General features: G+C 44.1%; 1 protein-coding gene across 2 annotated transcripts in view; it reads left to right on the forward strand.

The window, feature by feature from the left end:
- The window catches only part of HLF (HLF transcription factor, PAR bZIP family member), a 409,465-nt gene that overhangs the window by 225,803 nt on the left and 168,341 nt on the right, over window positions 1-15,321 (forward strand). For both annotated transcript variants that reach the window (XM_069654929.1, XM_069654930.1), the window contains exon 3: window positions 12,637-12,857. In XM_069654929.1, coding sequence (XP_069511030.1) covers window positions 12,637-12,857 — 221 coding nt within the window. The remainder of the gene's footprint in view (window positions 1-12,636; window positions 12,858-15,321) is intronic.

Genomic DNA, 15,321 nt, shown 5'->3' on the forward strand with positions numbered 1-15,321 from the left:
TGTTTAACATTTTTGTGTTCATAGACTGTGGAGCCTCACCTACTCCATAGGCATCTTCTTTTTATTGTGTGTTACAGAGCACCTTCAGTGCAGTGACACAGGGTTGTCTTTTAGACTTCCCAACTCAGACTCCATTTTCTGGGACTGACTACTGTCTTCCAGAACATAAAAAGCTGTCATTGACTTTATTCGTCTTTTTAAAAACCACAGACCCAGTACAAACTATCTTACATAGAGTACTGGAAAGGGTTACTAGTTATCCCTTTTTGTCTGTTTCTCATTGAACATTTTTTTGTTCCCTTTTCATTAAGATTTAGCTGGTGGCAGTGGTAACTACCCCGAATTTCCTACCACGGTTATTTTTAATAGCTTTGGTATTGTTTTAGGCTATCTTGGTAGCCTCGAACTTAAACCCGCTGGACCATATTTACTTTTATACGGTTTCGGCTGAGTTTATTCGCCATTTCTTTTTATAAAAGTCTTTCTTGTGTTTTATTCTGCACGCCAAACCAGGTTTGGTTTCTTTGTGCGCCGACCTTTTGCGGGCTTCTGCACAGAAGCCCACCTTAGGCGCCTGTATGTCTGAGGGGGTCAGGATGCGAGGGAGGGGTTTGAGACTCCCTGCACAGGGTCTCCTTGGAGGCCCATGTCGCACTCTGGTATGATTGGCTGTGGTGAATGTCCCAGCGGGACAGCCACCCTGCTTTGTGATTGACAGCCAGGCTGGGTGAATGGGGGAAAACTGCATAAAAGCAGGTCTCTGGGACTGAGAAGGCAGAGTCGCCACTGGATCGAAAGAACCGAAGAGAAGCTGACAGAAGAGGACCTCTACCATGACTGAAACTCCCGGTGAAGCCCTGCTGCGTCTCCGAATCTCCATACTTCGACAACAGGGAAGATCTGCAAGGAATCTTCTCCCCTTGAGCTGGTGGGAACAACCAGTTTGCCAAACTGCAAGCCAGGCCTCCCTCCTCTGGTCGAATTTGCTGTGCAAAGCTACAGTGAACCGGATAGCCAGGAAGGTCGGACCCTGCTTGGGTTTTAAGGAGCGCACCTTTTATTTGTCGCTTTGCTCCACTGCTGGTTTCTTCCCTAGGCAGTGCAGGACCCTCCAGTATTCCTCCTTCTTGTCAGTCCAACAGTCGCTTCAGGAACTGTGAGCCTGCAGGACCTGCCAGGAACGTCTGCCTCAGCTACAGCATTCTTCTGCTCTAAAGGTACTGTGCTAACCCGGTTGTTCGTTTCATCCAGCGGCGGTGAAAGTGTGTGAAATCTTTCGCCAATCCGAGGGCTTGTCCTTCTCTAGCCTTTAAAGTAATTTTTCGTCTGACCAACTTCGTTCTGAACTCTTTGCAAAGACTTAACCGCAAACTACCCTGAACTGTGTGATCCTCTGCAAAGACTTTGGTCCATTGACTTTGGCCTTCCTCACTGTATTTCCTTTTTCTAGATTGCCCTGCTTACTTACTTGTTGGTGCTGCTCAACTTCTGTCTAACTTTGTCTTTCCCTTTCTTTTGAATTACTGCAGTGCCATTTTGCTCACACTTCTTTTTTAGCCTAACTTGTCCATAATCTATTGGGTGTGGTGTAGTGTATTAGAAACGTGATTTTTCAACTGTTTGATAAGAGTGAAATGTTTTATAACTGGTGTGTAAATAAATGTATATTCATTTACTCAGAAACCTTGAGTCAGTGTTTGTTTGAATCATAGTAATTGCTGTCCTTTGTGTAACTATTTATACTGCTCACTTTACTCTTGAGATAAGTCTGGCTGCTCAGCCATCGCTACCACTTTACTGTGTAGTACAGGCTTGTACCAAAGGTGAATTTGTACTGTCACTTGTAGTCCTAATTGTGTGTGGTGTTCCCAAAGGGTACAGCATATAATTCTGCCTAACATGCTGTTTAAAAAAAAAAGAAAATGACTATAGAGTTGCCTCATATAAATAATAAGGTTCCATTGTAGTGGTAAAGGATGGAAGAATCAGGGAGGAAATAATGGCCCACTTAAAGCGCTGGTTAAATGACATCCATTACCCCACCCACCTACACCTAAATTAAACATACTTTTACACAGAAGTACGGTTATCCATCATTCATATGCATTCACTCACGCATGCATTTATTCAATCTTATATGCGTGTAGTACAGCACACGTGGCAGTGATCAGTCTAACATATTCACGATATGACGCATTCACACCCGGCATACGCAGAGGTCCCTCGCTCAATAACTTTATTAATGAGTGCAGTGCATGTTTTCAGTTCAGTTCAGTTAATGAACAGTTGCTTTTCTCAACATGTAGTGCTGGATTAAACCCTGCGAAGGCCCCAGGCAGTCAAAATTTCAGACCCCCCTTGCAAATTATCTCCTAATACGTTTTTAATTTTAATAAACCAATTTTATTATACAAAACGAAACATTAATAATTATGAATGTTATTAAACAAACATATGTATATATTTTACATTTTAATAAACCAACAAAACTTTAAATATTCACTTTCCTCAATTTGTGGTGAAATCTTTCAGGATAATGAGCGACGACAAATAATATTTCCGCTTTGTTCAAGAAAATGAAAAATTCTTACATCTCAGCCAAAAATGAGTAAAAGTGGCTGTTACGGCAGGTGGTGAAGTTAATCAAGCTTCATTATAACTCAGAAAAGCTAACTTACTTAGTAAAGCAGATGTCAGGTAGATATACGTGTCAGTGTTCTCGAAGCTTCTACTCGGGAATATTCTACTAGGGTCTGCAGGAACTTGTGACACTAACTCACAGAAAGCTTCATTTCGGGAGGTTTCTCATGCGTGCACTCTAGTGGGATAACATTGAACTAAGTAGTGAGCACATCGGCCGCTAGATGGAGAGGACCATCACTACTGTACATTACATGTATGTAGTGTGCGCACAATTTTTATAAAAAGCTGCCAAAAGATGAGCTTTTAAGAAACAAACATATGTGAATCTGATGTCTCTGGTTTATGTACTTTAAGTTGTTAATGGATATATTACATTAATATAGTATTTTCTCTATAAAGTCTTTAATGTAAAGTTTTCGTTTCTTTGAGTTGATTCATTTTTTCCTATCTTTTGGAAACAATTTAAGAAAGCTTTTCTTTCAAGATCAAATCAATACTATTTTGATCGGTTGTCACGCAGCCCCTAAAAGGAGTGGGGCCCACAGGCCGGTGCCTACTTTGCCTAATTGGTAATCCGGAACTGAAAACATGCACTGCACTCATTAATAAAGTTATTGAGCGAGGGACCTCTGCGTATGCCTTCACACCACACACTCCTGCATTGAGTGACATGTGTGTGAATCAGCCCTCATGCATTAATTCGTGCATTCATTAATGCATTCATTCAGTAGTCGTATTATCATATTATTCAATCACCTAGACCCATGCTTCTTTCTAGGTTCAATGTCCATGCAGGGATGTGCAGCTGCTTTCTGGATGGCTCTGCATCATGCCGCAGCATTCTCTATACGAAGGGAAATCGCAGGCCGCACCCCCACCCAAAAGGCAGGGCACATATTTTCGGACAGTTAATATTTTCGGTTATGATTCCCCGACCTTTCTGCTACTGCCCGAATCTGCATTACTTTGTCACAGCCTTGCATTAGCATTTGTGCAAGGTGCTTTAAACCTCCAGCTCCGCCTCACCCTTTTCTCAACATTGCAGGGGTTGTTTAAAAAGGTTGCGTACTGAGTCACATTTGTTTTATGAACCATCCGACTCTGCCTGTCCATTCAATTGGAGGATATACGTAGTTATCAAAAATGCAGGAACGTCATGTAGGGGTCACCAGAGGTCGCAACTGTGACCTCTGAGGTCTCCCTTGCGGCATCTGTGGACTCCCTTGCGACCTCTTAAAAAAAAGAAAACGAAAAACTAAAGTTTTTTTTTTACATTTCTTTTATGTGATGCAAGCTCCTGGGCTGTGGCCAGCACCATGTGGCTCTTTTCTTCTGGAGTGGCTGGCTTTCTGATCAGGGCTCTTAAAAAAGAAGAAAAATAATAACAGGAGTGCCATAAGTCTAACACTTTCAGCACTAACCCTAAATAAAAAAGAATAGGAATACCAAATAATGTGTCTTTCTGGAATTCTATACAATAATTGCTAGACTCATTAAAGGTTTATTTCAGGCACACTTCAGAGGGCGAGTCACTGATTTAGTCTGTTCTTAAATGCCTCAACTCAGCCTTTCATCCTTCTGAGGTCGATAAATGAGTACCAACACAGGTTGGGTGATATTGGGTGTATATTTTTTCTATATAAAGCGCTTAAGCGTAAGTGCTATATAATAACAATAACACATCATTATCATTTGGTCATGGACGTCTGCTTGCATTAACAGTAATTTGGTAATATAGGCCTATAAACACTGATCTTAACGATACATATGGCGACCCATTCTTGTATGTAATGTACATCACATTATAGTGATATCGTAACCATATTTTTCGTAGTGTACAATGCTATGTGATGCCACTTCCTGTTTTGTCAACAGGTGAAAGGTTGTGTTCCATCGCTTCCTGCGATAACACTTCGGGGTGGGGTCAAATGACATCACTTCCTGTGATGTCATCAGGGGGTCAAGGGTCATGTGATGTCACTTCCACTACCCCAGGCATTTTGGTGAAATGACGTCCCTGCAAAAATGTCATTCACCTTGGCACTTTTTTGCTAGTCCCTGGATAGTGAGGATGGGAATCTAGGGTACAGAGAATTGTTCATGCTGGTACTATTCCCCCCAAAAAACCTCCACCCTGGCACCAGTACTATACCTTATTAAGAAGAGAACTTTGCTTACCATCTGAGCAAGCGGAGAGCCGTCTCCTCTCATGCCGTCAATTCCACGGTCATGAACAAAACTGACGACCCCTCAAACAAACTTACATTATTTGTTTATATGCAAACCATGGAAAACCTTTTCTTCCTTTTCTTTGAACACTTATCAACAAGTGACTTACTGATAAATGTGCAAAGAAAAGGATTTTTTTGTAACTTAACTGGTCGTGGTGTATCTCGTCCTCTCTTCTGTTCCAGGTGCAGCAGGCAACGCCAGGCTAAAATGGTGCCCCGGTCTTGTGGCTGCAACTTCCTCTCCCGGCCCCTCATGAGTGGTCACCAGAAGAAGTTACAGTATCTGGCGCTTCCTCGTGCCACAATGCTGTTGGCTGCCACTGCTGTGTCTTGACAGCAGTGCCAAACCACAGGGTTGTGCAAAATGTAACTTCCTCTCGCGGGTCATTAGAGGAAGTTCCAGTTTGCACAATGCTGTGAGATCGAGGGGGGCCCCGGAAGGGCCTCGGGTGAGTCCCAATTTTTGGAGACTGCCTGGGCTCGGCACGGGCTGGCCTTGGCCCACTTAAACCCCTGCCTACTGGTCATATTTATTTTGGTACATTTCAAAAAGTGCCCTTGTAAGCACCAATACAAAATATGTACTTGTTCTTTTGCAACAGCTACATGTAAATGTGGTGTGACTGAGGCAATATTTACTGAGGTGGCAGGCTGTCCCTTTACATGGGCTGCGATGGTGTTACTGGCATAAACGCTGATGTTAATTTCGCCATTAGCACCCACGAAACTGCAGCATGGGTGGTAAAGGAAGGGGCAGTGTCAGGGCCTTTCAACCCTTTCAGTTGAAAAGGGGCACAAGCCTCAGGGGGCCCCCAGCAACTGCCCCCATGTTGGCAGTCATTTATAGCTTTCCAATGGGCATTTAGTGTTTCAGCTACCTACTGGCTGGCCGTTTAACACTTTAACATATGTGGCTCCCTGCTGCTAAATTTTCATCATTTTCACTATGTGAAAAGGCTGTGTACACGTGTATATACTGCCTTTTGTCCTGCACGTTTGCACTCTTCAGTGCAAAGTGAGAAAATGCTGGCTGGCATTCTTGCATACCAGCCAGCGTTTACTGTTCAGTGTGAGCGCCGCTTGCCATGCTCGGAATGCAAGCAGCGCTGCTCGGAATGCAAGCAGCGCTCACAATTACAATTGAACACTCTCCGACATGTGCGTTTCATTTTCATTTGTGAATACTGCTTACCATGGGCGCATGTTAAGCATTGTTCACAAATACAATTAAACCTTGTCGGATGGGCAAGCATGTTGGACAGGGTTTAACTGTAATTGTACCTGCTCCCTGCCATGCTTGCATGTTAGGGAGCGTGTACAATGGATCGCTATGGGGTCCATGCATAAAGCAGGGGATCACCATAGGGATCTCCAGCATTTGCGCCAGCATGAACATCCATGCTGCGCAGATGTGGTTGCATTTGTATGGTGGAGAGGAAGGGGGTGGCACCCCGCCTCTCTGCCATACACATGCTTGAAAATGAGCCATGGCGTTAATGGAAGGTGTTAAAGCCTTCCAATCACGTTACGGCTCTGATGAACATGAGCTCCATAGAGATTTTCTCAAGTTGTCTGTGTTGAAACTTGGAATACCAAGGGAACATTATCCCCATTCTTCACAATTAGCCACTACTTGTTATGGTCTATATAGCTCTGCTGTGTCTGTTTCTCAGCCCCCGCTTTGCAGTTGGGCTCTTGGCTCTCCACCTACTGTGCTCCCCTCCGGTTGTGGGAAGAAGGGAAAAACCTATATCTCTCTTCCATGACATCATGCTAGTGGAATATCATTGTCACAGTGGGTACATGCCGAAGTAGAAGCATTTTATAAAATGATTTATTTGCTAATGGCCTCGAAGCCATGCATTCTACATGGCTGGATTGGCAACGGCTCTGCATGTATTTGGACCTTCCCTAAGGATTGGCACCGACTGCCCAGCAGCTTGCTCTTTTGCCAAGGATTACCGTTACCAGCCCAGAAATGTCCATCATTCTAGTGGACTGGCATTAACTGCCCAGGTGTGCCCTATCATCCAGTGATGCCATCTGCTGCTGAGGTGCTTGCCCCATTAGCAAGCTTTACCATCAACTGCCCAGCGACGCACTGCATTGCTATAGATTGCCATCAAATGCCCAGATGCTTCTCCCATTGCCAAGGATTAAGAAACAACAAAAGAAACCCTGCTGCCAATGCAGACACGTGCTTGGTCATTGATTTGACTTTGATGTGTCAGAGTATTAGAACATTTAAGGTCCCAAATAAATGTCCCAAATATTTGAACCAACACTGTGCCATAGAAACACTTTAATACAATATGTGGAAAAGAGCAGGAAATGTTATTACAGTTGTAGAAAACGCGAAGTGTTTAATGAATTAAAAAACATCCTTTCAAATGTATTGAAAACTTCGCGTTTTCTACAACTCTGACACCTCAAGGTCAAATCAATGACCAAGCAAGAGTCTACATTGGTGGCAGGGTTTCTTTTGTTGTTTCTTAGTCTCTCCTGCCCCACCTGCTACCATTGCTAAGGGCACCCACTGTTCGTGTTTACCATTGCAAGGATTTCCTTCAACTGTCAAGCTATTTGCTTCTTTGCCAAGGACCGCTATCTGCAGTTGATGGTGATCCTTGGAAGTGGGACAAGCAGCTTTGCGGCCAACATACATTTCTAATGACAGGGCAAACACCACTGTACTCTCCCCTTTCACTGTTTCTGCTGCCATTGACTGCATAAGTCATAGGCGTAGGGTGTGGGGGAGGGGGCCGTTGTCAATGCCCTCTGACCCCTTATACATGACCTTGCCACCACAGCGGTAATAGATCCTTTCATTCAAAGAGGAATGTTTGATTGGACCATTGAATGCAGGTACCCAGCCTGTTGTCCATATTGGGGTTCAGAATGAAAATACAAAAAACTCAATCTTTATCTCGCTTACGATGCCACTCTGAAATTGGAAGGGTTTGGAACGGAACATGCACCTATGAGGCACGCTCTGACAGGCTTGACCGCCTTTAGGCACAGATTGACATATCAATGTTACCTGATGGCAGCAAAACCTTTGCCACCACTAATGAAAAGTTTAGCCACCAGATTCTCATAACCTTTTTGGCACAAGCGAGGAAATGTGCTCCTTTTAATTGCCCTTTTGCCCCCTTTGAGCAAGCCTAGTCAAAACAGGTTCATCCCTGTTCCTCTAAAACCATCAAGGACCACATTGACACCCTCGCTCTGGCCCTTGCTGATTTTTGCAACCACTCCTTTGCCTCAGGATCCTTCCCCTCCCCTCTGAAGCACTCCCTTGTGCATCCTCTTCTCAAGAAATCCACAGCTGATCCTTCTTGTCCAGCTAACTATCACCCAATTTCCATGACTCCCTTTCTGGGCAAACTCCTGGAAAAGTTGGCCATCTCTCAGCTTAACCTTCATTCCAATTCTGTTGGCTGTCTCCATGACCACCAGTCTGGCTTCAGAGCTGCCAGAAGCACAGATACTGCTCTCCTGAACATCCGTGAAGATCTGCTCTCCAACCTTGACTCTAACATTCCCTCTGGCCTGATCCTCTCCGATCTCTCTTTTGCCTTCGACACTGTCAACCATACCATCCTGCTCAACCGTCTCCGTGAAAAACTGTATCACTGATCAGGGACTGGCATGGCTGACCTCTTTCCTCTCAGATCGACCCTCCCAGGTCTTACTTGGGTCCTTCATTTCATCTATCTTCCTCTCTACCTGTGGTGTTCCCCAGGGGTCTAACCTCTCGCCCTGGCTTTTCAACCAATACCTGGCAACTCTCGCCCACTGCATTGCCACTTTCTGCTCAAATTTCCAGTGCTACGCTGACGACACTGAACTCATTTTCAGGCTGCCCTCTGCCACCCCCTCTCCCTCTCTCATCTCTGATTGCCTAACTGCCATTCAATATTGGTGTGCCGCCAATGATCTTTGTCTGAATGCCAGCAAGACAGAGATCCTCCTCATTGGCACACCTTCACCATCCTTTCCCCTCACTCTCTGGCCGGCCTCCCCTGGCCCTCCTCCTACCCCCACCTGCGAGGCTAAGAACCTCGGGGTCATCTTTGGCTCCACCCTTTCCTTCTCCGCCCACATCTCTGAGGTCTCTTACAAGTCAAATGTCCTATTGTACCTCCTGAGAGGTACTCTGCCTTTCCTCTCCTTCCCCCAGAAGCTCATGGTATCCCAAGCTCTGGTTCTCTCTTTGTTGGACTATTGTAACAGCCTCTTTCTAAATCTACCTGCCTCTACTCTCCGCCCTCTGCAGCTAATCCAGAACAGGACTGCAAGACTTGTCCTTTGCCTCAAGCCCTGGGATTGTATCTCTCCAGCTCTGAATTCTCTCCATTGGCTCCGACTGGATACAAGGATTACATTCAAAACCCTCTGCATTGTCCACAAGGCTCTCTGGGGCCTGGGTCCAAAATACCTTGAGCTATCCCTCCACAAATACCTCCCCCCTCGAGCTCTTCGCTCCTCTACCTCAGGGTCAGTCGTTTTTTCAAAGAAACAAGCTGGAGGTAGATCTCTGTCTTCGGCTGGGGCCTCCCTCTGGAACAGCCTCCCAGCCACTCTAAAACTTGAGGAGAACCATCTCTGGTTCCGGAAGCACCTCAAGACCTTCCTCTTTTCTTCTGCCTTTGCTCCCCCTCTCCCCTGCTGATCTGTTCTCTCTTGGCACCATGCACCTGGCCACCCTCTGTCCTCTGGGCCCAGGTACCTGCTCACCCTGCCACCCTCCCGCACTGCCTGCGGGCCACCCCTTGCACTGGGGTCTGTATCTGGACCCATACAGCCCCCCTTTTTTCTTCCTGCACTTATTAGACCTACCCCCTCTGCTGCCTTAAACCTAGCACTTGCAAATCGCTGGCTGCACTACCACTGTTTGTTGCCTTTATTATTTATTTATTGTTATTTATCTGTTTCTCCTCTGCTTCGCACTTTCCACTTCTCCCCCCTTCCATGCACTTTTCCCCTCCCCCTCTCCCATGCACTTGCGCGTTCTCAATGTCACTGGGCCTCGTAAGATCGCTGTTTTGTTCTTCCCTGTTCCCCTTGCCTTGTTGCACTCTGAAACATTGGTGTACTAGAGCGATAGAAATAAAATATCAATATCAATTGCGCAAATAAGGTGCCATTTCGGAGCTTTTAAAAGCGCATACCAAATTCACAAATGGGATGCGCTTTTAAATGCCCTGAAATGAGGGTCATCCCTCTGAGCCTTTTGAAATAGGTGCAGGGGAGGGGCAAATCATGACAGGGTCATTTCTGAACCTATCATGATTTATTTTTTTAAGTGTTACATCCGCAGGTTAAACTGCTGCTTTAACACTTGAATTTCCATCCTCCAAACAGGGATGGAAAACCTTTTTTCCTTTGAGCATTTTACTGAGGCGGTCTCGCTGCAAAGGCTCCCAGCAAGCATGTGCTCCTGACTAATGTATGCACGGAGGCTCCTAAAAACCCTGGGTTTCCTCCGCGACTTAGGAGACCTGAGCATTTCTGAAAGCAATGCTAATGAAAAGGGTGCATTCTTTCTGCTCCTTTCCTTTGCGCTGCCTTTAAAGGTTGTGGTTCTAGATGTTTACAAGCAATTGGCCTACAGGCGGGTTCATAGGGGAAGCGCCAGTCTCATTTGTTATGCAGTGGTAGATACCAGCTGGTGGCAGTGGGTCAAGCAAGGCTCATCTTTGTCAATAAAGTAATGGGGGGCTGGGTAAGCCCCCACCCTCTTCTGGATCTCACATGTGTTACAAACTCAGCGCACAACCCTCCCGGAGTACAAAGCCTGTATATGCTCAACAAAATTACCCACAGCCACAGTGTCACCTCACTCATGGCACCTACTCATAGAGGTTCTGGGCCACCACGTGCAAGTGTCTATCACTGCAGAGGGTCCCACAACAGAGCAAACCTCTGCCCTCATATGCGAGCTGGAGGGATGAAAGAAGGGGGCAGGGAGAGTGAAGGGAAACCTCAAATAAACCTAATGAGTCTGCAGTAATTGGGTTCATATCAGTGAATGTGCAGAATGTAAACTGGTCAGAGACAGAGACTTACAGCCTTCGGGTCAAATCAGTAACTAAAGAGTTCATCAGTGCTGATGACAAATAACTCAGTGTACACATATGTGAAGTTGTTTTTGTAAGCCTAATCATTAGTCAGTAATTTCTATGGGATATGTACAACAATTTACAACATTATGAGTCTACTTCTTTTGAAGGAGCAAATCAGGGAATTTGAAATATTAGTCATAATGTGATGTCAGGGCATTTGTGCTCTTTTCCAAGATATTTGATTTGTTCACAAAACATTCAATAGGACCCCCTTTTTGGAGCTAGAGGGATAATGTCTATTTGCTTATCTGGCAATATCCATTACGTTGCCCAATGCAACCTTGTCCCAGCCCTTCCTTAGTGACAGGCCCTTTGTCACTTTAGTAATAAGCTCGCCTTCCCCCCCTGAACCCATACAAATTATATAGTGGTCCTCAAATTAATCGCAAACTGGGCTGTTGTCCTCTGGTTATTCATTACTCTTTACATCTAACCCACATTACAACAGTTTCAATGTGTTGGAACGATGTGGGCCCACGAGGGAAAACAACTGAGGTGTCCAAATGGTAGCTCTCGTGTCATTCGGGCAGCCTGCAGCAAGAGCGGGCAGTTATCACTTGTTATTCTCCACAAAGGATTTCAGTGCACAATAGCTAAATGCTGAATGGCACTCGAGATATTTTGTTTCCAGAGAAATGCAATGGCAAGTAGCCATTATTTTTAAACCTTTTTCTTATCATAAGGCATACCACATTTGGGCTTCAGATGACTGTGGAAACACTTTTTGATTGCATGCGCCATACACACAAATGTCAGCATTGTTCCATGGCATTCAAGATCAGTAGGAGTGCAAGGAGCAAATGACTATTCTCAGGAAGTGTATATTTCATATAACAGCACTGATTTCTATGCAGCATTTGTGCCCACCATGCAAAAGGCAATTGAAAGAAATTTAGGGCCACATTACAAGTGAGGCGGTAAGGGGTTAACAGTGCCGGCAAAGGTGCCGGCGCCATTAACCCCGTACCGCCTCATTACGAGGTTCCTTCGCGCGCCCCGCTCTGGATGTCTGGTCAGACCAGACGTCCTTTTTGGGTCCTGCGAGGGGGCCAGCATGCTAACAACGGGCCCGTCATTAACCGGCCGTTTGTTAGCATGCTCCCCATTCCCATTGAGCCCTATGGGGGCTCAAATGGGAATGGGGATGGTCTGGGTTCCCTGAATGGGGAAATACTGGGCCCTCCAAAGTCGGAATGGCCCAGTATTTCCCCATTCAGCGACCACGGACCAACCCGAGGTTGGAGGCCGCCATGCCCTTATTAAGGGCATGGCGAACTCCAAACTCATAATGAGGCCCATAGTCATGGGGCTAGATAAATAGTTATCTCCAATTCAAGCACATCTCACTGTTTTGTCTTTGAGAGCATGTGACAGGGTATTAAAAAACGTACATTTTAAAGAGTTCCTATTTAGAAGAACGCCGTATCCAATTGCATTGCTTTTTCACCTAAGATGGCTGCCTATTTGGGATTGTAGGATTGTAAACTTTGGTTCTCAGTGAACTGTGTGTGCGTCTATATATTTTTGGTTATTGCTTGCAGAAAGAAAAACACCAGTGTTATTTTTAAAATGTACAAATGAGACTATACTTAAAGAAACACAGTGTATCTTAAACCTTTCTATCTTGTTCCTAGGTCAAATTTTGCCATCAAATCGCAACACACCGAGCCCCATTGACCCAGAGACCATCCAGGTCCCGGTAGGCTATGATCCAGACCCAGCAGATTTGGCACTTTCCAGTATTCCCGGCCAAGAGATGTTTGATCCACGCAAACGCAAGTTCTCAGAGGAGGAGCTTAAACCACAACCAATGATTAAAAAAGCTCGCAAAATCCTGATTCCAGAAGATTTAAAGGTAAATTGGAACTGGTACCGCAGATGTTATCAAAGAGATGTATAAGAAGGCATTTGCAGTCTTTTTTTTAACCATTCCATTCCAATCGATGTCTTTTTTGAGTTGGAGCACATCCAGGTTTGAATCACATGAACTGCCCCCTTGCCAGATAATTTTTCATCAATGGTGGGCAAATTTGCACCAACGTTTGCACTAAACTGCAAATGCAAAATCTACATTAGCACCGACTGTGATGTTTAAAAAAATACCATTTTCACAGAGTGACCGGGGATAAAACAACGTTTTGCACCAGTCCATTCTCTCAAAGGTTGGAGCAAAATAGCCTAATGCAATTTCTGTGTCCCCGTCCGTAGTGTTAGAATAATGGATCAGGTACATTGCTGCCTGCAAAGAGACACTGATCAGAGAAAGTTCTGGGCTAAGTACTTTATTTTTCTATCCAACCACCCTTTTTAACACTTCTTTAAGTTCTCATCTGAGTATTTACATTTTCAATTCGTGTATTTTGTTTATTCATAATTGATCCACAGAGATCGGCATAGCCAACAACAAGTGTACATTCTGTGTTAAAACTATATCACACATTTGTACATTTGTTTCATTGCATAGTTTGGGAGTGGTGTGGACGTCAATCCCTTCCTTTTTTACATGTTCATAAAAAAGGATGATAGTTGGAAACCCACCTACCTGTGCACCTCCCAACATGTTTTCACTTTTCTACACTTGCTTTTATGATCCAGGCGTGGACCACTTGTCATGAAAGTGTTATCCATTTGTTTCAGGATTCGTTCCAGGATCTTGCACAATCAGTTCTACCGAGAACTATGCAAATTATTTCACATTCCTCACAGTGCCATTTTTGAGTGCGCTCCCTTTTCTAGCATTGTGCAGGGGGTGTACACAGGTTTTTATTTTTCCCGTGTTAGCCACTTAAGCTACTAGTACCTACTTCATTCCTAGATCCCACTGTCCTATGCCCACATCCTTGGTTAACATTTTCAGTTGCCTTCCATTTGTCCCTTCACCAAAAATGAGCACTTTCCCCAGTCATCCGATCTGTGTCTTCTTCACTAGGGAAATCCCTGGTCGGACTCGGCAGACTAGTATGAAACTTGAGAACAATAGTACATATCGAATTAAGAGCTCTGTGGGGTACATTGTGTCTCTCCTCATGGAGACGGTGAGTGAAGCATTTCAAATTTTGTGCATCACCTTTGGCGAAGGACCAGCCACCACCCGCCTTCTGGAAGGCTACACCTCTATTGAAGTGTAGGCCTTTTTCACTCCCAATTGTTCTTTTATTTCAAAGATATGATTGGATCCCTGGCTAGAGTTTGAAGATTCCTAAGCCTTAAATGTAGGTGTACATCAAAGCTCCTGACCTAAGAGCTTGGCTGTAGGGAGACATATTCTCCACACTTGTGTCTACCTTGTGTAGATGGTATTCCAAGAATTCTATTGAATAATCCTAAAGAACACTGGAATGTTTGGGCGAATTACAACCGGAGGTGAATCCATTGAGGAATCCAGCTTGAATTTCATGTTTGTTAGATCGGTTAATTGCTCTCTTTCCTGTTCATGCAGTATCTCAGAACACAAGAAAGGATCTAGATTATAATAAGGCATGGAAGAGCATGCAAAGCTGGCACATTTCTACTTCTTTATGTTTAGTGAATGGGTCATTGATTTTGCCCTTAAGAACAACATAGAAACATGTACATTTCTAAATTCACCATGAGGCTTACAATTACAAAGTCTGTATTAGGAAACGTTGTATTGAGGTATGGTTTGCAGATATGAGCCTCAATGCTCGACGGGCCTATGGGCTTTTCCACTGCTTAATGAATACTGCTTAAAAATAGGGGTTACTTGCTATGTGTTTTGAGGATATTTTCTAGTAGTTGTGGGCTTGTATTTTCCTATTGGGATTGATATTTCCATGTGGCTAGCCTTCTGTCTTGGGGGTTGTGGAGCCCACAACACATATTGGACTATAGCTTGTACGGTACTTCCTTTGTAAACATGTCAAACACAATAATTTGGAAAGTCTTTTTTTTAGACTAGTTCGAAATGGCCAATTTTGCTGAGGGAAATTTTTGCAAAAGGTTTCTGAGATGTTTCCAAATTTCAAGAGAGATGTACAATTATGGGAAATTGTGAGCACATTAATTGAGAAGGAATTAAATATTCCCAAATTGAAAGTACTCCATTCTGACAAAAATTTCCAAATATGCATTTATCTATTTTTGTGTGTATTTTCATTCTGGCAAATACTATGGTATGGTGCTTTACATATACACATCTTTCATAAGGTGAAACATATATTTAAAATAGAGCTTGCAATATTTAAAAACAGCAAATTAAAGTAACAAAAGCAAGGCACTTTCACTCACTGTGGAAGGAAAAAAGCCCAACCTAATTTAATGCTTATCAAAAAGGTAATTTAGTTTTTAGATAGCAATGT

Source organism: Ambystoma mexicanum, chromosome 3q (assembly GCF_040938575.1).
Source record: "Ambystoma mexicanum isolate Mex_15411 chromosome 3q, UKY_AmexF1_1, whole genome shotgun sequence".
Classification (NCBI taxonomy): Eukaryota; Metazoa; Chordata; class Amphibia; order Caudata; family Ambystomatidae; genus Ambystoma; species Ambystoma mexicanum.